Source organism: Schistocerca nitens, chromosome 2, assembly GCF_023898315.1.
Source record: "Schistocerca nitens isolate TAMUIC-IGC-003100 chromosome 2, iqSchNite1.1, whole genome shotgun sequence".
In the NCBI taxonomy this organism is placed as follows: Eukaryota; Metazoa; Arthropoda; class Insecta; order Orthoptera; family Acrididae; genus Schistocerca; species Schistocerca nitens.
The window spans coordinates 824,626,355-824,650,965 of record NC_064615.1 but is presented as its reverse complement, the minus strand read 5'-3'; the positions used below and the strand labels follow the sequence as shown (position 1 = coordinate 824,650,965).

General features: G+C 44.5%; 1 protein-coding gene across 2 annotated transcripts in view; it reads right to left on the bottom strand.

Annotated features, from left to right (window-relative positions):
• Positions 1 to 24,611, bottom strand: part of LOC126237083 (uncharacterized) — a 190,851-nt gene that overhangs the window by 119,608 nt on the left and 46,632 nt on the right. For both annotated transcript variants that reach the window (XM_049946882.1, XM_049946883.1), the window contains exon 3: positions 23,903 to 24,077. In XM_049946882.1, the coding sequence (XP_049802839.1) occupies positions 23,903 to 24,077 (175 nt within the window). The remainder of the gene's footprint in view (positions 1 to 23,902; positions 24,078 to 24,611) is intronic.

Sequence of the window (24,611 nt, the reverse complement as noted above, 5' to 3'; positions counted from 1 at the left end):
CGTAAACACAGCATTATCATAGACCCGTTGCAACAACTCTAAATCTTCCATTCGCCTTTCCTAACTTGTTCCCACTCCGGATTTCTTCTTAGCAGTACTCCTAAATACTTGAATAATGTGACATGCTCAAGCTGACCACTGCTAATCTTGTAATCGGATACTATTGGGTTTTCCTCTTTGTTGTAGGCATTATCTTGCATCTGTCCTAATTAAAGAGAGCAGTTCTCCATTAAACCAAGTGGAAATTTTGTCCAAGTTTTTCTGCATTTCCTTACGACCATCCAGTGACGATACTGTCCTATACAGAACAGAACTGTCAGTTAAGTCTTGTATGACTGCTTGCTGTATCCACGAGGCTCGAACGCACCACGCGGTACTGCAATGTTAGCTGGGTTGCCTAAGCAACAGGCGTCTGCGGTTAGACGACACTAGATGGCAGCCTCGGTCCGGCATACAGAGGGGCACTATGGATTAGAGCGCATATATGCAGAGAGAGAGAGAGAGAGAGAGAGAGAGAGAGAGAATAGTCATAGGTGAAATCGTGAAATCGTACGTGACTGGCTGATCAGCTGCAAAAACATGTTTACGCCATCTTTTATTTTTAATTGCTGAACACGTGAAATAAATTAAAATTTTATAAGTAGATGTAAATTACTTATATACGAGGGCTATTCCGAAAGTAAGGTCCGATCGGTCACGAAATGGAAACGACTATGAAAATCCGATAAAGCTTTGCACAGATGTGTTGGGTAGTGTCTCTAGTATAACCCCAGTTAGCATCACGTCGCTCTTCTCATTTCTGAGCTCGCAGTGTGTGCGTAAAGATGTCTAGAAAATAGTGTCTGCCGCCAAGTACGGGGGCCTGGTGAGAAATTTCCCCTGAAGCTATGCAGCTAACATTACATAACTGTCGTGCTGTTTCGTCTTCAAGACAATTCTCAGCCGCATTCTGCAGGGGCAATGAAGATGCTCCTGCATCGTTTTCAAATGGAAATGTGAGATTACCCACAATACAGCCCGTAATTGTCTCCCTCTGAGTTTCAGCTCAGGTCACATGAACCGCTGGTTATGAAGACAACATTTCGGCACAAGACAACGAGCCGTAGGCCAGCGTAGAGAATTGGCGGAGAGCACTGGCGGCTGCCTTCTATAGCGAGGGTATGGGAAAGTTGGTACAACGCTACGATACACGTCTAAGTCGGGTCGGCGACTATGGAGATAAGTAGCTGCAAGGTGTATCTAACTGTTGCAAATAAAACATTTTTGATTTTTACCGTGGTTTCCATTTCGCGACCTATCGGACCTTACTTTCGGAATAGCCCTCGTACGTCAATAATTCTGGTGGAATGGTGGGTTTTGTAAGCTGTTATTTCCGTGTAACGAGGAAAGAATGTATTAGTGGGCATTTGCATTAAACAGAGACGATATAAAATATCCAGTAAATAATGCACTTTCTGCTGACTAGCAGATCTTTCTGTAGAAATTGTTTAGCCTTATGAATCATTTTTACACAGGAAGAATTCATTAGATGGCTTGTCAGGGATACTAGAGATGACAGTTTTTTGCTTCCTTGCTTTACTCAGAGTTTTAGGTGACTGTTTTAGTTTGTTCCAGTGAACGTAATTCGCTCTCCTGAATATTGCAATGTACTGATACACTACATTTCTTTAAAATTTCGTGTATACGATCACCAGACTTTTCGATGCCTGTATCTGCCAGTCCTTGCAGCTAACTTAATGTTTCACTATCAGTTAATACGATGCAGAACACCGTGCTTCATGTCGATTTCAGTATTATCACTGATTGCTAATGCCAATAAGTTGTGAACACATTGTTTTTCGCATTTTTAGTTGGTTACTGTAGCACTGTTTACTGCAAAGAAGTATCCATCTGAAGATATTTTGCTGAACAAATTGCCTTCACAGTGCTTTATAGTCTCGTGATATACCACACGTGCCGATTTACTGTCTAAATTAGGACTTCAATATCTATTGTGTGTTACAGAAATTTTCTTGTTATATTTGTTCTTTTATTTAGTTATAACAAGGTAGTGCAATATGAATTCTCAGAAGTGCTTGTTATTCGTTACGTTGCTCATAAAAGGGATTTACCCTGAATCCATGAATGATTCTGAAGAAACCTTATTATATTTTCTTACGGCTTTTAACACTTACTCATTGTTGAAAACGGAAGATTGCTTACGATTTTTTCTGTCGTTACCTGTGTTTCATTTTTGACTTCATGCACTTGATATGGAAAACAAATCTTACAACAACGCAATGTGGAATCTGTGTTCTGGTTAGTGAAGCGATTTGACTCCTCAGCAAGTTTCAAAGCAGAAATTCAGAGATTCCTAAATAGTTTTTACATTCGCTGTATCAACTCCACGTACTACAAGAGTAAATAACGCTAGCGAGATGTATTATTGTTCTAGTAAGCACACAGTAGTACAAAAAACTACTAGTAGTGAATTTTTCGCCATTTCACCTTACATTTTTGTCTCAAATACAGAGAGGTATACTAGTGGAATTTACTCTGGGCTATCCTTAGTTCGTACGTTCCGCCGCAGTTTGGCTGAAACATGGCCGTCGTAGCGGCGATGGTCACTCTCTCTCCGTATATACAATGGAGAGGCTGAGGGCGCCGCCTTTTGGCTCTGAGCACTATGGGACTTAACTTCTGAGTTCATCAGTCCCCTAGAACTTAGAACTACTTAAACCTAACTAACCGAAGGACATCAAACACAGCCATGTCCGAGGCAGGATTCGAACCTGCGACCGTTGCGGTCACGCGGTTCCAGATTGCAGCACCTAGAACCGCTCAGCCACACCGGCCGGCGCGCCGCCTTTGCCACAAAATTTTGCTCTACCGGTCACAAGGGTGGAACTAGAGCTTCGCACTATCCTTGCGCTCTCCGAGTTTGTGAAGCAGGCAGTTACGGCCTTCTTCACGCAGCAGGCTGATGGAGCCGGCCATGGGAGCCCTGGGGCGGTGCGAGTGCCTTTGGGGCGGTGCAGTCGGAAATCTCCAGCACGTTTGATCCCATGTGGTTTTATGGCCTCGTGTACGAGCTTTTCGTTCACGGGGCCCGACGTCATACGGTAGCCCGCTCCGCTCTAACTTAGCCGGGAGGACGTTTCACGTTCGTGGGGGCGGCGGGATGCCAGTGGAGATCAAAAAGTTTCCGTTTGACGGCGTTGTTGTAGCGTATATGGAACCTAGCGCGGCTTCAATGCGGGTGTATAAGCACCGACCGTAGGCAAAGAAATAGTGTGGTATTCGTGTCTTACAGACAGGCGTGCTGCAAATGTGGAAATGTGAACTATGGCGACGTTATTACCAAACAGGACCAACGCGCTGTTATTCTCTTTTCACCTGCCAGAAGACAAACAGCAGTAGATACCCATCGGACAGTGAAGAATGTGTATTGGGCAGCGTGACTGTCGAAAACCAACGCTGGGGAAGGGTGTGCCGAGTTCCAAGCTACTACTTCATGATAATGCACGTCCACATATCGCAAATGGCGTAACGCAGAGGTTACGCCAAATGAAGTGGAGACATTCGAGTACATTCCCTATAATCCTGATCTCATGCGATTATCGAGCCTTCGGTTCCTTAAAAAAGATCTTGAAGGGTCGATGATTCATCTCGGAAGAGGATGTACAGCAGCCAGTTATGGAAATTCTTCACGCGGCAGGACGCGGTGTTTTTCCAAACGGGTATCTTCAACTTGGTGGATCAGTGCGATGATTGTCTAAATGCTCACGGCGATTTTGCCTGATTGACATACCGATTCCGAACTGTACAGCCTTCGATCAGAAATTTTTTCAGCGCCCTTTGTGTGTCTAGAGTGCCGCTCGGGTGGGTGCTCGGCCCCTGCTGGTCCCCATTGTATACGTCCAACGTCCCAAGGTTGCGTCCTTCGAGCGCTCTTCGCCAGGGATATGATTGCAGGGATGCTACGACGACGTGTGCAAGTACCTGTGATGCTCTTGGTTCGTGGTCGACGAAGTGGAGCCTCAAATTTGACGCCACCAGAGGTCAGGCGCTCGTGTTCACCAGATGGGCACTGTCTCCTGCCATATCACTTGTCACCATCATGGTTGGCCCCGTACCGTGGTCCAGGATGGGAAAATACCTGGGGGTGATCCTGAACAGACGTTTTACTTGACAGATTCACATGGCGGACGCCAGGAACGGGGTTCTGGGGCGATTCCGTGCCTCTTCTCAACCCGACGTCAACGCTGCCTCCACACTGCGACCTCACTCTCTATCATCGTACAGAAGTCCTTGCCTTCTTTCCATTTCACTTCACTGACCGCTAACATATCTAGGTTGAGCCTTTGCGTCCTCCTTTTCAGATTTTCTCTCTTCCCAACTACGTTCAAACACATCAAATTCCACGCCCCGACTCGTAGAACGTTATCCTTTCGTAGGTTATTTAATTTTTTCTCATAGTCACCTCTCTTTTTGCAGTCCCCTCCAGGAGATCGGAATGGAGGTCCATTCCAGAATCTTTTGCCAATGGAGAGATCATCACGACGCTTTTTCAGTTACAGGTCACATGTACTGTGGATACACTCTTTGTATCTTTAATGCAGTGGTTTCTATTGCCTTATGCATCCTCACGCCGTTGATCATCGCTGATTCTTCAGCCTTTAGGGGCGGTTTCGCACCCGAAGGACAAGAGACTGCCCTGAACTTCTGTCCGCTCCTCCGCCATCTTTGACAAAGCCGTTGGCTGAATGAGGGTGACTTCTTATGCCGGAAGTCTTCGGGCGTCATTGTTAATGATTCTGATTCAAAATTGAAGTGATAGCTGGGTTCGAACCCGGGACCGAGGGCGTTTTGATTACTAATCAAAGACACGAGTCCATTTTTTTTATCTCATTCTGTTCGTTGGATTTGTTCGTGGTGGACGTGCCCCTGACACCCATTCAAATTCGTTGTTGTTCCACTGACTCATTTTTTTTTACTACAGAGAGCAGCTGACCCTCTGACCGAACACGCTGAGCTACCGTGCTGGCAACCCTAGACCACTGGTGCAATTCCGATACAATAACGAGCACAACAGTATTAAAGGGAGAATAACTCTCAAACGAGGAAAAACCGTGCTCCATAATCGACTGGGTGCTGTTACCATTTATAAGCACTTTCTAACAGAGAAGTATGTTGCTGTCCTTCTGATAATAAAGCTCTATAAATTAAACTCGCTTTCTTTACATTCACACTCAGTAAAATGTATGATAAATATATCAGTTGGGCACTTCGCATAATTTATGGGCCCTCTGCAGCAGTCCTGACCTTGATGGTGTGATCCCGGCTCCCCCTCCTCCCCCTTACCCCTTCCAGCCACTTCTCCCATTATCTTGTAGAGCCTGCCACAGAATAGAGAGGCAACACAGATGAAAGGACGAGGTGGCAACTACTGGACATTGAAGAACCCCCGAACATTGCGCACCACACATTTATTACGGTGGTGTACAGGACTATGCCGATTTCATTCTGCACAGCACATATACAGTTGAGGTAAAGCTAGGTCTAAAAGCCCTCAAAGTAGTCCGCTACAACGTTCACCCACGACGCCAACGCTGAATACTACCTGTGTCACCATTTCCTGCACCATGTGTCAATCGGATCGTCTGTTGTTGTCGCACAGCATTGGTAGTGTCCTCTTGTGTTACACACCGCACACCACGTGGTGGTTCCTTTACTTGTCGAGTGAGATCAAAGTCACAAGGCCAAAGGTCAAAAGGGTACAGCTGGTGTTCCAATTCTTGCAATCCCCAGCGTCGCTTTGCTGCCTTACATACTTAGACTGTCAAAATTTTATCAGTAAATTGTCGAAGCATTCGTAACAAAGTTCCCCAATTTACTGCCCTCCAGGAAATTTCTCGCGCTCAAATTATTCTTGGGATCGAGAGCTCGCTGAAATCGAAGTGGAATGCTCTGAGACATTTAGCGATTCATGGAACGTATATCGGGAAGACAGATTAGTGACCATAGGAGGGGGAGTGTTCATTGCAGTTGACAAAAATATTGTCGCTATTGCGGTAGAAGTTGGGTATAAGAGTGAAGTTAACTGGTTGCGTATAACAGATACAGGCGAAACCAAATTAATTGCTGGATACTTTTACCGGCCACCCAATTCCGCTGTGACAGTTCTAGAGTCGTTGTTGTTGTGGTCTTCAGTCCTGAGACTGGTTTGATGCAGCTCTCCATGCTACTCTATCCTGTGCAAGCTTCTTCATCTCCCAGTACCTACTGCAACCTACATCCTTCTGAATCTGCTTAGTGTATTCATCTCTTGGTCTCCCTCTACGATTTTTACCCTCCACACTGCCCTCCAATGCTAAATTTGTGATCCCTTGATGCCTCAAAACATGTCCTACCAATCGATCCCTTCTTCTAGTCAAGTTGTGCCACAAACTTCTTTTCTCCCCAATCCTATTCAATACCTCCTCATTAGTTACGTGATCCACCCACCTTATCTTCAGCATTCTTCTGTAGCACCACATTTCGAAAGCTTCTATTCTCTTCTTATCCAAACTAGTTATCATCCATGTCTCACTTCCATACATGGCTACACTCCATACAAATACTTTCAGAAACGACTTCCTGACACCTAAATCTATACTCGATGTTAACAAATTTCTCTTCTTGAGAAACGCTTTCCTTGCCATTGCCAGTCTACATTTTATATCCTCTCTACTTCGACCATCATCGGTTATTTTACTCCCTAAATAGCAAAACTCCTTTACTACTTTAAGTTTCTCATTTCCTAATCTAATTCCCTCAGCATCACCCGACTTAATTGGACTACATTCCATTATCCTTGTTTTGCTTTTGTTGATGTTCATCTTATATCCTCGTTTCAAGACACTGTCCATTCCGTTCAACTGCTCTTCCAAGTCCTTTGCTGTCTCTGACAGAATTACAATGTCATCGGCGAACCTCAAAGTTTTTACTTCCTCTCCATGAATTTTAATACCTACTCCGAATTTTTCTTTTGTTTCCTTTACTGCTTGCTCAATATACAGATTGAATAACATCGGGGAGAGGCTACAACCCTGTCTCACTCCTTTCCCAACCACTGCTTCCCTTTCATGTCCCTCGACTCTTATAACTGCCATCTGGTTTCTATACAAATTGTAAATAGCCTTTCGCTCCCTGTATTTTACCCCTGCCACCTTCAGAATTTGAAAGAGAGTATTCCAGTTCTAGAGTCATTCAAAGAAAATCCACAGTCAGCAGCTCGAGAATACCCTGATCATGCAATACTAGTTGGAGGTAACTTTAACATACCGAGTATAGACTGGAATATCTATGGATTCATTTCGCGGGGTACAGGCAGACAGTCGCGCGAAGTACTTTTGAAAACTGACTTGTACAGCCCACGCGCAATGGAAATATCTTCGATCTTGTAGCTACACACAGGCCGGACCTTATCGACAATGTCAGTATAGATACAGGGATTAGCCATCAATAGCAACTATGGTTATGGAAGTTAATAAATCAGTCAAGGAGGTTAGGAAAGTGTTTCTCCTAGACAGAGCAAATACACAGTTGTTAGTATCTTACTTCGACAGTAAACCGACATCACTTAGTTCCAGTAAGATGGACGTAGAGGAACTGTGGGCAAAGTTTAAGCAGATTGTAAATCGTGGTCTTGAGAGTTATGTGACTACACTCATGCTCATAAATTAAAGATAATTGCGGAACTTGGTGCCACAAAACGTGGCACTACACAAAACTGGTGCTAATAGCATAGGCACATAGGGAACACCCACGACACACATCTGTAAGTCCACGGCATTTGTGATAATTAAAATCGTCCCGAAACACATGTGCTACAAAACGCCACTGTTTCCTGCGCATGTACCCCGACATCAATATGGGATATGATCACTATGCACACGTCCACAGGCCGCACAACGGGTTGACATACTCTGGATCAGGTGATCGAGCAGCTCCTAGGGTATAGCTTCCCATTCTTGCACCAGTGCCTGTCGGAGCTCCTGAAGTGTTGTAGGGGTTTGAAGTGCAGCGATACGTCGCCCGAGAGGATCCCAGACGTGCTCGATGAAGTTTAGGTCTGGAGAACAGGCAGGCCACTCCATTCGCCTGATATCTTCTGTTTCATGGTACTCCTCCACGATGGCAGCTCGGTGGGGCCGTGCGTTATCATCCATCCGGAGAAAGGTGGGACCCACTGCACCCCTGAAAAGGCGGACATACTGGTGCAAAATGACGTCCCGATGCACCTGACCTGTTACAGTTCCTCTGTTTAAGGCACGCAGGGGTGTACGTGCACCAATCATAGTCCCACCCCACACCATCAAACCACGACCTCCTTACAGGTCCCTTTCAAGGACATTAAGGGGTTGGTATCTGGATCCTGGTTCACGCCAGATGAATACCCGGCGAGAATCACTGTTCAGACTATACCTGGACTCGTCCGTGAACATAACCTGGAACCACTGTTCCTATGACCATGTACTATGTTCTTGACACCAGGCTTTACGGGCTCTCCTCTGACCAGGGGTCAGTGTAATGCACCTTGCAGGTTTCCGGGCGAATAAGCCATGTCTGTTCAGTCGTCTGTAGACTGTGTGTCTGGAGACAACTGTTCCAGTGGCTGCGGTAAGGTCTCGAGCAAGGCTACCTGCACTACTCCATGGCCATCTGCGGGCACTGGTGGTGAGATATCATCTTCTTGTGGTGTTGTACACTGTGGACGTGCCGTACTGTAGCGCCTGGACACGTTTCCTGTCTGCTGGAATCGTTGCCATAATCTTGAGATCACACTTTGTGGCACGCGGAGGGCCCGTGCTAAGACCTGCTGTGTTTGACCAGCCTCCAGTCGCCCTAGTATTCTACCTCTCACAACGTCATCATTATGTGTTCTTTGAGCCATTTTCAACACACAGTCACCATTATTATGTCTGAAAACGTCTGCACACTTACTCGCTGCACCGTACTCTGACATGCACGAACACACCTCTGCGTATGTGGACTACTGCCAGCGCCACCGTGCGACGACCGCAGGTCAAATGCACTGCATGGTCATACCCCACGGTGGATTAAACCCGCAAACCGCCCAACAGAGCGTTTTTTCACCACGTGTCAGCATTATCCTTAATTTATGAGCATGAGTGTAGTAATCGGCTAGACCGCTAGAGGATGGAAAAGACGTACCACGGTTTAATAACGAAATTCGGAAGTTGATGAAGAAGCAGAGGCTGCTGCACTCTCGGTTCAAAGAGGGAGCGCATAAATGACGACAAGCAAAAGTTAGTAGAGATTCGTGCGTCTGTGGAAAGATCTGTGCGCGAAGCGTACAACTACCACCGTCACACCTTAGCAAAAGATCTGGCAGAGAACCCAAGAATATTCTGGTCCTACGTAAAATCGCTAAGAGGGTCTAAGGTTTCCATTCAGTTCGTTGTTGACCACGCTGGTGTGGCAGTTGAAGAAAGCAAAACGAAAGCAGAAGTTTAAAATTTCTCATTTAAGAAACCGTTCACGCAAGAGAATCGTGCAAACATACCGTCCTTTGACCATCGAACAGACTCACATATGGACGACATACGAGTAACAATAAGTTCCCCGGCGTAGAGAACAACTGAAAGATTTAAAAGCAAATGTCACCACCTGCGGATGGAATCCCAATTCGGTTTTACAAAGAGTACTCTACGGCACTGACCCCTTACCTAGCTTGCATTTAGCGTGGGTCTGTCGCCCAGCGCAAAGTCCCAAGTTACTGGAAAAGGGCGCAGGTGACTCCAGTATAAAAGAACGGACCCACAAAATTACAGACCAATATCCCTAACCTCGGATTGCTGCAGAATCCTTGAACATACTCTCAGTTCGAGTATAATAAGCTTTCTTGAGACCGAGAAGCTTATGTCCACGAATCAGCCTGGTTTTAGAAAGCATCACTCGTGTGAAACTCAGCTTGCCCTTTTCTCGCATGAAATATTGCGAACTATGGATGAAGGACAATAGGAAGATTCGATATTTCTAGATTTCCGGAAAACATTGGACACGGTGCCCCATCGTAAACTGTTAACGAAGGAACCAGCATATGGAATACGTTCACAGACATGTGACTGCCTCGAAGAGTTCTAAAGTAATAGAACCCAGTATGTTGTCCTTAACGGTTAATGTTCATCAGAGACAGGAGTCTCGTCAGGAGTGCCCAGGGAAGTGTGATAGGACCACTGTTGTTCTCGATGTACATAAATGATTTGGTGAGCAGGGTGGGCAGTAATCTGCGTTTGTTTGCTGACGATGCTGTGGCGTACGGTAAGGTGTAGAAGCTGAGTGACTGTAGGAGGATATGAGATGACTTAGACAAAAATTCTAGTTGATGTGGTGAATGGCAGCTAGTTCTAAATGTAGAAAATTGTGAATTAATGCGGATGAGTAGGAAAAACAAACCCGTAATGTTCGAATACAACATTGATAGTGTCCTGCTTGACACAGCCATGTCATTTAAATATCTGGGCGTAACGTTGCAAAGCGATATGAAATAGAATGAGCATGTGAGGACTGTGGTAGTGAAAGTGAATGGTCGATTTCGGTTTACTGGGAGAATTTTTGGGAAGTGTGGTTCATCTGTAAAGCAGACCGCATATAGGACGCTAGTGCGACCCATTCTTGAGTACTGCTCGAGTGTTTGGGATTCGTACCAGGTCGGATTAATGGAAGACATCGAAGCACTTCAGAGGCGGTACGTTCGAACAGCACACAAGTGTTATGGTGATGCTTCGGGAACTCAAGTGGGAATGGAAGAAAGGCGACGTTCTTTTCGAGGAACTCTATTGAAAAGCTTTAGGGAACCGGCATTTGAAGCTGAGTACCGAAGGGGGCAGCAGCCTTTTCAGTAGTTGCAAGGGCAACAGTCTGGATGATTGACTGATCTGGCCTTGTAACAATAACCAAAACGGCCTTGCTGTTTTGGTACTGCGAACGGCTGAAAGCAAGGGGAAACTACGGCCGTAATTTTTCCCGAGGGCATGCAGCTTTACTGTATGATTAAATGATGATGGCGTCCTCTTGGGTAAAATATTCCGGAGGTAAAATAGTCCCCCATTCGGATCTCCGGGCGGGGACTACTCAAGAGGATGTCGTTATCAGGAGAAAGAAAACTGGCGTTCTACGGATCGGAGCGTGGAATGTCAGATCCCTTAATCGGGCAGGTAGGTTAGAAAATTTGAAAAGGGAAATGGATAGGTTAAAGTTAGATATAGTGGGAATTAGTGAAGTTCGGTGGCAGAAGGAACAAGACTTCTGGTCAGGTGACCACATGGTTATAAACACAAAGTCAAATAGGGGTAATGCAGGAGTAGGTTTAATAATGAATAGGAAAATAGGAACGCAGGTAAGCTACTACAAACAGCTTAGTGAACGCATTATTGTGGCCAAGATAGATACGAAGCCCACACCTACTACAGTAGTACAAGTTTATATGCCAACTAGCTCTGCAGATGACGAAGAAATTGAAAAAATGTATGATGAAATAAAATAAATTATTCAGATAGTGAAGGGAGACGAAAATTTAATAGTCATGGGTGACTGGAATTCGAGAGTAGGAAAAGGGAGAGAAGGAAACGTAGTAGGTGAATATGGATTGGGGCTAAGAAATGAAAGAGGAAGCCGCCTGGTAGAATTTTGCACAGAGCACAACTTAATCAAAGTTAACACTTGGTTTAAGAATCATGATAGAAGGTTGTATACATGGAAGAACCCTGGAGATACTAAAAGGTATCAGATAGATTATATAATGGTAAGACAGAGATTTAGGAACCAGGTTTTAAATTGTAAGACATTTCCAGGGGCAGATGTGGACTCTGACCACAATCTATTGGTTATGACCTGTAGATTAAAACTGAAGAAACTGCAAAAAGGTGGGAATTTAAGGAGATGGGACCTGGATAAACTGAAAGAACCAAAGGTTGTACAGAGTTTCAGGTAGAGCATAAGGGAACAATTGACAGAAATGGGGGAAAGAAATACAGTAGAAGAAGAATGGGTAGCTTTGAGGGATGAAGTAGTGAAGGCAGCAGAGGATCAAGTAGGTAAAAAGACGAGGGCTAGTAGAAATCCTTGGGTAACAGAAGAAATATTGAATTTAATTGATGAAAGGAGAAAATATAAAAATGCAGTAAATGAAGCAGGCAAAAAGGAATACAAACGTCTCATAAATGAGATCGACAGGAAGTGCAAAATGGCTAAGCAGGGATGGCTAGAGGACAAATGTAAGGATGTAGAGGCTTGTCTCACTAGGGGTAAGATAGATACTGCCTACAGGAAAATTAAAGAGACCTTTGGAGAGAAGAGAACCATTTGTATGAATATCAAGAGCTCAGATGGCAACCCAGTTCTACGCAAAGAAGGGAAGGCAGAAAGGTGGAAGGAGTATATAGAGGGTCTATACAAGGGCGATGTACTTGAGGACAATATTATGGAAATGGAAGAGGATGTAGATGAAGATGAAATGGGAGATACGATACTGCGTGAAGAGTTTGACAGAGCACTGAAAGACCTGAGTCGAAACAAGGCCCCCGGAGTAGACAACATTCCACTGGAACTACTGACGGCCTTGGGAGAGCCAGTCCTGACAAAACTCTACCATCTGGTGAGCAATATGTATGAAACAGGCGAAATACCCTCAGACTTCAAGAAGAATATAATAATTCCAATCCCAAAGAAAGCAGGTGTTGACAGATGTGAGAATTACCGAACAATCAGTTTAATAAGCCACAGCTGCAAAATACTAACACGAATTCTTTACAGACGAATGGAAAAACTAGTAGAAGCCGACGTCGGGGAAGATCAGTTTGGATTCCGTAGAAATACTGGAACACGTGAGGCAATACTGACCTTGCGACTTATCTTAGAAGAAAGATTAAGGAAAGACAAACCTACGTTTCTAGCATTTGTAGACTTAGAAAAAGATTTTGACAATGTTGACTGGAATACTCTCTTTCAAATTCTAAAGGTGGCAGGGGTAAAATACAGGGAGCGAAAGGCTATTTACAATTTGTACAGAAACCAGATGGCAGTTATAAGAGTCGAGGGACATGAAAGGGAAGCAGTGGTTGGTAAGGGAGTAAGACAGGGTTGTAGCCTCTCCCCGATGTTATTCAATCTGTATATTGAGCAAGCAGTAAAGGAAACAAAAGAAAAATTCGGAGTAGGTATTAAAATCCATGGAGAAGAAATAAAAACTTTGAGGTTCGCCGATGACATTGTAATTCTGTCAGAGACAGCAAAGGACTTGGAAGAGCAGTTGAACGGAATGGATGGTGTCTTGAAGGGAGGATATAAGATGAACATCAGCAAAAGCAAAACGAGGATAATGGAATGTAGTCGAATTAAGTCGGGTGATGTTGAGGATATTGGATTAGGAAATGAGACACTTAAAGTAGTAAAGGAGTTTTGCTATTTGGCGAGCAAAATAACTGATGATGGTCGAAGTAGAGAGGATATAAAATGTAGACTGGCAATGGCAAGGAAAGCGTTTCTGAAGAAGAGAAATTTGTTAACATCGAGTATAGATTTAAGTGTCAGGACGTCATTTCTGAAAGTATTTGTATGGAGTGTAGCCATGTATGGAAGTGAAACATGGACGGTAAATAGTTTGGACAAGAAGAGAATAGAAGCTTTCGAAATGTGTTGCTACAGAAGAATGCTGAAGATTAGATGGGTAGATCACATAACTAATGAGGAGGTACTGAATAGGATTGGGGAGAAGAGGAGTTTGTGGCACAACTTGACCAGAAGAAGGGATCGGTTGGTAGGACATGTTCTGAGGCATCAAGGGATCACCAATTTAGTATTGGAGGGCAGCGTGGAGGGTAAAAATCGTAGGGGGAGACCAAGAGATGAATACACTAAGCAGATTCAGAAGGATGTAGGTTGCAGTAGGTACTGGGAGATGAAGAAGCTTGCACAGGATAGAGTAGCATGGAGAGCTGCATCAAACCAGTCTCAGGACTGAAGACCACAACAACAACATACCGAAGGATTCAACAGCGCCAACATACATTGCGTGTAAGGACCACGACGACAATGTACGAGAAATTAGGGCTCATACTGACGAATATGGTCAGTCGTTATTCCCTCGCTCTATTTGCAAGTGGAATAGGAAAGGAAGTGACTAGTAGTGGTACAGGGTACCCTCCGCCACGCGCCATACGGTGGCTTGCGAAGGATCGATGTAGATGTAGATGTAGTATGCGGTTCTGCGTTGTTGTACGGTAAGATCGCTCTGTCCGCTGTCAGCCCCATCGGTGGCAGCGTGTAGTGAACATTACAGGGGACTACATCGAGTGCCTTTAGACCCAGTTTTGCCATATCAGATGTACAAGGTGCGTTCCATAAGTAATGCGACCAGATTCATAAAAAAATCGTTTATCGAATATATTCGTACAAATAATCAAAAATTTTCAAAATAGCACCCTCTTGCGTCGATACACTTCTGGAGGAGGTGTTTGCACGCCTGGAAGGCATCCTGGAATGCCTTTTTCGGAATGTCCTTTAGAGGTCATGTAATATGCGCCTGGACGCTTTCGATCGTGTCCCAATGTTTTCCTTTCACGACTCCTTTTAACCGAGCAAACGAAAAAAAGTCAGCAGGAGCCAGGTCAGGACTGTAGGGAGGCTGGGGAACCAATGGGGTCTTGGTCCCTGCGGCAGCGCGAGAGCCGCCTTTTCAGTCTTTTGAGCGCTTCCAAGTAGGAAGCTGAGTTCACTGTAGTCCCGGTACACTGGTGGACGAGTGTGTCAGCAGTACCAGCCGAGACGTTCAGCTGAGCAGCGAGACGTTTGGTTGTGTTCCGTCAGTCACCTCGAATGTCAGTGTTTGCACGTTCCAACACTGCAAGAGTCACAGTTGTGAGCAGCCTGCCGGCACGCGCGAGATCGTGTTGCGATGATGCCCTACGTCTCACCGTGCTTTTATTCACTGCTAGGTCTCTGTAGACATTCTGCAAGCGCCTTCGAATATCTGCGAAGCTCTGGTTTTCCGCCAAAAGAAACTCAATGACAGTTCTCTGCTTGGAACGTACTTTACTTACAAATGCCATTTTTAAAGCTAACTACAGCACCAACACCTATCAGAACTTCAAGAAACTATACGGGATGAAGTGGGAATATTTCACGATGTCCTACAACAAATTCAGCATTTTTTTCAACCGAAATCGGCCGAGAAAAAAATTTATTGCGTTACTTATTGAAAACCCTACGTATTTCATGAGCTACGCAAGGTCGTTCAGGAGCCCAAAAATATAGTTCCGTTACACTGATCCATTTAAATGAAAATACACATAATTGCTTGTAAGAACTACTACATTTGTGTCATCTTTAAAAGTCACCTGCATATGTACAGGGAGGTCTTCTCATTGTTGGAACTCGCTATCTTTGATCTGTTGAACCATTACCATTGTACGAGGGGGAGTTGGAAAATAAGTTTCCCCTGTCGACTGTGGTCAGAGTTGTGTGTGAAAGGAAAAAAAAAAGAGAATGAGACATTAAAGATAAGACATATCTTTATTTTTCTACATAGTTTCCAAGTACATTGAGACATTTGTCATACCGCTTTATATGCTTCAAAAAGCCTTCCAGGAAAAAATCAGAGCGTTGCATACGGAAGAAGCGTTGAACGGTTTGTTTGACGTCAGCATTGCTGCCAAAGCACCTTCCGCCGAGAGTCTTCTTCAAAGCAGGAAACAGATGGAAGTCACTTGGTGTGAGATCCGGACTGTAAGGCGGATGGTGTAGGCGCTCCAAACCAAGAGTTCAATATGGTTTTGCGTTGCCGTCGCCGTCTCGCATTGTCATCCAACAGCAGAACGCCAGATCTGAGAAGGCCAGGCCACTTTTTTCCGAATCATCTCTTTCAATTTCGACAGAGTTGCACGGTACCGCGTAGCATTGATGGTTGTGTAAGTAGGCTGTTTAGGTTTTTTATTGGTAACGCCACCTCTGTATGAAAATCACTGGCTGTGCTGTGTGCAGTCTGTGGCTGCTTTGCATTGTTGTAATACTCGCCATTGTAGTGTTAGGCAGCTGGCTGTGAACAGCGCGTAGCGTTGCGCAGTTGGAGGTGAGCCGCCAGCAGTGGTGGATGTGGGGAGAGAGATGGCGGAGTTTTGAAATTTGTCATGAACTGCTCTATATATATATATATATATATATATATATATATATATATATATATATATATATATATATATATATATATATATGACTATTAAGGTAAATACAACGTTTGTTCTCTATTAATATCTTTCATTTGCTAACTATCCCTATCAGTAGTTAGTGCCTTCCATAGTTTAAATCTTTTATTTAGCTGGCAGTAGTGGCGCTTGCGGTATTGCAGTAGTGGGAGTAACCAAGATTTTTGTGAGGTAAGTGATTTGTGAAAAGTACAGGTTAATGTTAGTCAGGGCCATTCTCTTGTAGAGATTATTTAAAGTCAGATTGCGTTGCGCTAAAAAAAATATTGTGTGTCAGTTTAAGGACAGTCGAGTATAAGTGTTCAAAAAGGGGACGTTTCATAGTTGCATTCTCCAGAAAGTCCAGCAGCAAAATCCTTTGGCGTCCCAGAAAACGGTGAGTAGCACTTTACCTGCAGACGAAGTGCTTTTGAACTTCTTTCGGACAGGTGACGATGGATGTTTCCACTCCATGGATGCGGCCTTCGATTTGGGCGTGTAATGGTGGACCCACGTTTCATTCCCCGTCGCAATACGAAACAGAGGATCATTGTCAGATTCGTGGTAACGCCCGACCTGTTCCAGGCTCAACGCCATGCGTTGTTCCGTGTGTGTTGGGCTCAGTTGGCGGGGCACCCATCGTGCTGACACTTTCCTGTATCGACAAATGTCGTGAATGATCTGGTGAGCTCGCTCATGTGCGATTCCAAGATCTGCCACTACTCCACCGATGGTGATACGCCGGTTCTCTTTAACCATATCATCCAACTTCCTGACATTTGCATCTGTAGTGGCCATGTGCGTCAGTCCAGGTCTCGGTGTGTCCTGCACTTGCTGACGTCCATCACTGAATTGCTGGCACCATCTCAGCATCATTTGCCTCGACATCACACCTGACCTATACACCTCAACAAGACGATTATGAGTTTCTGTGCCTGATACTCCACGTGCCCATTCATAGCGGATAACAGCTCTCACTTCCGCCGTTGACCACGACTCTAAAACGCACCTTCTCTCCATAGCTCCAGTAAAAGACTGAGCGGCTGGCCTCAGCTTTGCGCAGGCGCTGCATCGGTGTCTTGCACGTGCGCGTTCACCTGCCGTGTCGTCTTTCGCCCATATCACACAACTCTGCCCACGGTCGACAGGGGAACTTATTTTCCAACTCCCCCTCGTTTCTTGTATTCAGATGGAATTCTAAATCCAGACTTTTTCTCTGGCACCTTCTACTTAAAAATATTTCCTGTTGCCTTGAAAGCTGTAATCCACCGTAGTAACGTACTGCGACTTGGATCTGCACCATTAAAATAACTACGAAATATTCTTCGTGTTGTAATGACAGACACAGTATTTAGGACAAAGGTATTGTACAACAACATGCGATGCTCTTTCGTCCACTGTTCCATTGGTATTGATATGGAGGACAGCCTCGAAGTGAATGCGTTGTCTCCCTCCCGTCACTGACATAGGTACACACTGCGGTCCGTTTTGATCAGTAAGTTTGGGTACTTTTAGAACGTCACCAGTGTAGTACGGAGAATTTTATTGAATGTATCTTAATGTGTAATACATTTAGGTTAATGTATCTCAAAAAATCAATATTTCAATATTTAGCAGACTTCCCACGGGTTTCCTTCAGAGAATGGATTCTTCTCGACACTGAGTGAACGGAACGTTCAAACAACGCAGGTTCGATTTCATGGTATCAGACACGATCTATCATACCTCTCAGCTGAATTTTCGATGGAAAGCCATATTGGTGGAACTTTTTTGAATTTCTGACCAGATTTATCAATAGAACTCACGTCAGAAGAGTTTGCTAGCGCCACAGTCTCTGGAAATCCACATCATTCAGTCATTGCTGTGTAACCCCTGATCGGTGGCAACTGCCACTGTCATCTTGAAAAATAAATTGCCCAAGGTTTTCACCACTGAAATGGTCCCTAACTGTGTTCATTACTTCCTTTTCAACGATTATACAGTATTCCATACGACTGACTTCATCTCTACATATTTTTTACCCTTCCTTTGGAACAAAAGGCACCCATATTATACACCACTTTACTGAACTTTTCGATTTGAATAACACACGCTTTCTTCAGTTCCTCTCCTGTTTCAATTGAGTGTTTCAAGCCAGCATCGCTACCACACACACTAAACTTCTTTTCGACAGGGAAAATTACTTTGTCTCCGTCTCGTACGATCCAGTCTTCGTACGTGTTACAAACTGAATCATAGCTGCAATGTTTTTCATAGTCAACATAGGTTTCTTCTTGGTAGTCTTCTTCCTCACCTGACATTCATCTTTGAAAGTCGTCTGAACATTGTTCGATGTGAAATACACTTCTGAAAATCTCATTGTTTTGAAAGTAATAACACTTGAACTCATTTTCGTTTTCGCTAGGTGTCGCAAGCTTGAAATTTCGGTACCTCTCTGCTTTTTTAAAGATATTCCCACCGTTTTGTGGTCAATGAACAATTTCCTTGCAATTTCCCTGTTCGAATATCCTGTATTTTTTAGGGCTACCACCATTCCTTGCTTCCTCGATGAAATATCATTCTATCTTACCATAACCTTAAGCGAGAATTGTAGGTTGCATATTCTGCAGGAACCTTTTACAAATATTTAAAACCATAGCAATATTACAACAATGCTGTGCACCTCATAAAACGAAAAAAAAACGTAGCATCCTACAACTACAATATCAACGAGTCCCAGCTGGAACACAGTCAACTCATGTAAATACCTGGTTGTAACACTTAGCAGAGAGATGAAAGAGAATGATCGCATAGGTTCATTCGTCGGTAGAGCAGATGGCAGACTTCGCTTTATTGGTAGAATACTAGGGAAATACAGTCTACAAGGAGATTACTTACAAATCACTCGTTTTTCCCATCCTAAAATAGTGGTCACGTTTAAGGAACCCGTACCAGATAGGACTAACAGGACACTGGGCTCGCATTCGGGAGGACGACGGTTCAATCCCGCGTCCGGCCATCCTGATTTAGGTTTTCCGTGATTTCCCTAAATCGCTCCAGGCAAATGCCGGGATGGTTCCTTTCAAAGGGCACGGCCGACTTCCTTCCCCATCCTTCCCTAATCCGATGAGACCGATGACCTCGCTGTCTGGTCTCCTTCCCCAAAAACCAACCAACCAGGACTAACAGGGGATATTGAACTTTTACAGAGAAGGGCAGCACAGATGGTTACAGTTTTGTGCTACCGTTGGGAGAGTGTCACAGAAATTCATAAGAAACTGAACTGGTAGAGCCTTTAAGATAGACGTAAACTATTCCGAGAAAGCCTACCTACAAAGTTTCTAGTACCATCTTTCAATGATAACTCTGGGAATATACGACAACCTCCTACGTATCGCACCCGTAGAAATCGTGGTAATTACAGGATGAACTTTTTTTTCTTATTGTAATTTCATGCCCCTGCCCCACACGGGCAGGAGAGGGCTGACGACGGCACAATCCTTCGCTCTTCAGCCCAGTGACATACAAATAATAAAAGAGCAAACTTATACATAAAAAAGGGAGGAAAAAGGGAATATAAAAACACATTAAATGGAGATAATGGAAGTTTAAATATACAATAACACGGAGACGTTCATTGGGGGACAGTTAAAAAAGTCGACATACAGTTAAAATAACATAGTCGGCGATTTATGGAGCACTCATAATACTCTGAAGTCACACACATAAGTAAAAAGTCAGGATGCACGGAGGCATTTGAACAGTTATTTTCCACGCGGCCCTTACTTGATAGGGTCGTAAAATCCGATACATGCACTTCACAGTGGCTGGCAGAGTACAGATGTAGGTGCAGATGTGTTAAACAAAAATTAACGTACAAAATATCAAACTGAAAATTACTGTGGCTTGTTTTCTCTCCAGATAGAAGGAAAACGAGTTTTTCACGCTTCAGCAGCTATTAGTAGGCACAAAATTTCACAAGGGAGTACTTTTAAACAATCTAGTGGCATAATGATAAGTTATTGACACTTGTCAACAAGATTTTCCAATAGTGTTGACTTCGTAGTATATCTATTTTTAAACCCGGAAAATAAAATTCTCTTCATTAAAATGTTATTTTACATCTTTCAATGAATGTTTCAGACTGAAGTAGGGTTCTAAAAATATCAACATCTAAGCAAAGAAGTGAAAAACAAGAAAATATTGCAATTCAGATAACGAGGAAACATCACAAACTCGACTTCATATTTTAAAGAGAAAAAGCATACTTGCAATCGATTCCGCACAAAAGTCTGGACCATAATTTTGATACTATGCAGTAATGACTTTCTAAATGTACAGCATTTAAACTTACGCTGTTACCTTCTTTTGTTAATGCAGCAACCTGAAAGTACTCTACATCATAATGACTAAGTGGATTGTGAAACGCTGTTTCGACACTGATAACATGCTTTGTTCATTGTGTCTAAGTGCGCTGTTTCTAACCTGTAGCTGGTACCAGAGACCTGTTTGATTTGAACATTTTTATGTTGCGGTTCACAAATGCAGAGTAAATGAATGAAATTATGTTTCATCAAAGAAGTAACTTAGCGCTATTGAATTATTAACATCGTTGTTGTGTGCTACTTTCTTTCAATTTTAAAGCTGGCGCTGTTAAAGTGATTCGCAGGAGATGCGCTATTTTTCAGTGCGATTGGAATGATTAGGCGCTACAGTCTGGAGCCGCACGACCGCTACGGTTGCAGGTTCGAATCCTGCCTTGGGCATGGATGTGTGTGGTGTCCTTAGGTTAGTTAGGTTTAAGTAGTTCTAATTTCTAGTGGACTGATGACCTCAGAAGTTAAGTCCCATAGTGCTCAGAGCCATTTGAACCATTTTTTTTGGAATGATTAAATAATAAGTGCAAATAATTAACTTCATTTCGTATTTATATTCTTCAGTTACTTAGGTTTATTAATTTTTATTTTGAAGCATATGTAGAGCTGCAGAATATCAATACGAGAATATGGTTAAAATAATGTTGAACGTATATGTGCGTAAGGTTGAAAATTTAAATACTCACTATTTTTGGTGTAGAATAACGTGTTTTTGAACAAGATTTCAAAGCTCGTTGGGTAGATATGCCCACCTTCCGCCTCCTGCCTTTCCCCATCCCCCGAAGAGGTCCCTGGTTGTCACCCCGCTGTACTTTACTTCAGGCTCGGGCATTAAGTGGCTGTAGTAGGGCAGAGCAAGTGACAAACAACCAGTTCCCGCGAAGATGGCTGTAACTGCATAATATCAGAGTTACTGTGGTATCATAGATCGGTACCATCCCCACCAGTGTCTCACAGTTCGCAATAGAAACGAACGTTTCTGACAGGCACGGATAGTGGTCCAGTGGTGCACAGCCACTGCGCCACACCTTCTGCAGCTTCGACTACAAGTTCCCTCTGTCGCCGTGATATAGGATGGCTGGAGGGAGCTACACGCCAGTCTCAGTCGCATTCTTCGGCAGCCTTCAGTCTTAGTCAGTCTTCGACAATTAGTAGCTCGAATTGTTCAGAAGGTAGTCAAACCAGTCACGAACAGCTGAGGCCTGGTGCCATGGCGCCTTGTCATCCGCTAAAGTTCCATCGTTGTTTGGGAAAATCAAGTCCATGAATGGCTGTAAATGGTCTCCAAGTAGCCGAACGTAAACTTTTCCAGTCAACGATCGGTCTAATTGGACCAGAGGACCCAGTACAGTCCAGATAAACACTGGCCACACCATTATGGAGCCAAACCAGCTTGCACAGTGCCTTGTTGACAACTTGGGTCCATGGCTTCGTGGGCTCTGCGCCACACTCGGACACTAGCGTCAGTTCTTGCCAACTGAAACCTTGACTCATCTGACGAGGTCACGGTTTTCCAGTCGTCTAGGGTCCAACCAATATGGTAACGAGCCAGGAGAGGTGCTGCTGGCGATGTCGTGCTGTTAGCAGAGGCATTCTCGGTGGTCAACTGCTGCCACAGCCTATTAACACCAAATTTCGCCTCATTGTCCTAACGGATACATTCGTCGTACGTTCCACACTGACTTCTGCGATTATTTCACGCTGTGTTTCTTAGCACTGACAACTCTACGCTCATACCACTGCACTTGCTCTGTAAGTGAAGGCATTCAACCACTGCGTTGTTCATGATAAGATGTAATTCCTGGAATCTGGTATTCTCGGCACACTCTTCACACTGTAGATCTCGAGATACTGAATCCCCCAACGATTCCCGAAATGGGATGTCTAGCTCCAACTATCATTCCGCGTCTAAAGTCTGCAAATTTCCGTCGCGAGGCCTTAGTAATGTAGGAAAACTGTTTATATGAATCACCTGAGTAAAAATAACAGCTCCACCAACGCACTGCCCTCTTGTACCTTGTGCAACCGGTAGTACTGCCTTCTGTACATATGCACGTCGCTATCCCCCGTCTTTTTGTCACCTGAGTGTGTACTTCAAACACAAGAGAAGCACCCAGAAGACATTGTCGGATGGCAATGTAATTTCGTGTACGTGCACACTACCAGCAGGTATGTAAATGATTAAGCCGGCCGGTGTGGCCGAGCGGTTCTAGGCGCTTCAGTCTGGAACCGCGCGGCAGCTACGGTCGGAGGTTCGAATCCTGCCTCGGGCATGGATGTGTGTGATGTCCTTAGGTTAGTTAGGTTTAAGAAGTTCTAAGTTCTAGGGGACTGATGACCTCAGATGTTAAGTCCCGTAGTGCTCAGAGCTATTTGAACCATTTGTAAATGATTAGACTTACAATTTTCTGTGACAGCTACAACGGTCTCCTAGGTGCATTAGCGCAGTTCGTGTTTAATATTGTTCCCAGGCATGGTGTGGCATTCAAGGGGCGTGAAGAACGTCAGACTTTGATTGATCACTGAGAAGAAGACGGACATGCTGCGTACACATATAAGACAGCGTTATCAGGACCTTCCAGAGTTTAAGAGGTCCCTCGATGTGGGTCTCCATTTGGCCGCCTGGTCGAATGGTGCACTGTGTGGCCCGATGTTAGCAGAGGGAGCCTCAAACTGCATTACGCTCTTTAGTTTGTTTTTGTAATAACTGGACCTTATTAATTTCCATTCTATTGTAAATTGACTTCGCAACGCTTGGAGAAAGCCATAAATTAAATAAAACTCCCGTTTACTTTATTTTCGTGTTTGCAGCACCCTGTAGCGCACCTCTCCTTACCGTTGTGTTGTTGCTGTTGTGGTCTTCAGTCCTGAGACTATTTATCGTCCATGTTTCACTTCCACATACATGGCTACACTCCATTGCCGTTGTGTATGAAGTGATAAACAATAGTTATGGCCCAAATTATAGCCCGGAATCGATTGTTGTGGCTAATATCTTGCAAGAGCTCTTTTTTTACTTGAAGCTGAGGTCGAGTTGGTGACGTTTCCTTGCAAGTGGGGTACTTCTCTAGACTGGAATTTACTAGCCAGTCCAAAAACGTTCATTTCCAGTAGGTCACTCTGCACGTAAAAAGATAAACGCTCTTACGGAAATGTATTTTGAGGACAGTCGTGACCCCAAGACCCCCTCCCACCCTTCCCTCCCTCCGAATTGGACCCTCACATGTAACGAGTGCAACGTTGCTTTTTAGGTGTAGTCACTTACCTGTATGCTCCTGCAGCGTGTGAACTCTACCCTCTTGCTGTAGCGTAGCAACTAACCTCTGAGGCAGGTACGCAGGTCCGCAGCTGTGCAGAGAAGCCGGTGCGAGGCGGGCAGCGTAGCAGCCGACCTGCCGTCGCATTGGAGGACGCAGCGTCGGCCACACAGAGGACGAAGCCTCTGCAGTCCGCGGGCACCGGCCACAGCCCTGGGCCGCCGGAGCACAGGGCCCCACTGCACAAACAGAGCAGCGTCGTCTACATGTCGACGCTTCGTGACTGGGGAAGGCGTGCGGCGTTTGGGAAGGAAAGCTGAGGACGTAGGCTTCCACTGGGAGGGAGAAGAGAGGAGGCATTTACCCCCCTCCTGGTATGTGGAGGATGTATTGTTTCCCCGTCTGGAGCTGCACCACTACGGGCCATGCTGCCATCACCATGGAAGATAAAGTAAGTTTGTTTCATGTTCAACACGGAGCCTTGGCAACAGCGAATGGATCTTTTGGAGCGATTTGAAATGCTGTAACAAGCTACCGCCGATGCGTCTAAACATGCCACTCACTGTTATTAAAACTGCAAAACTAAAAGAAACAGCTAAATGGTTATGCAACGATGTATCAGTTCGCTTTCAGTCACGTTTACTTGTACACCTTTGTTAAATAACGTAACACTTTTGTAAGCGGCAGTAGACTGTATACAGGGTGGTCCATTGATCGTGACCGGGCCAAATATCTCACGAAATAAGCGTCAAACGAAAAAACTGCATAGAGCG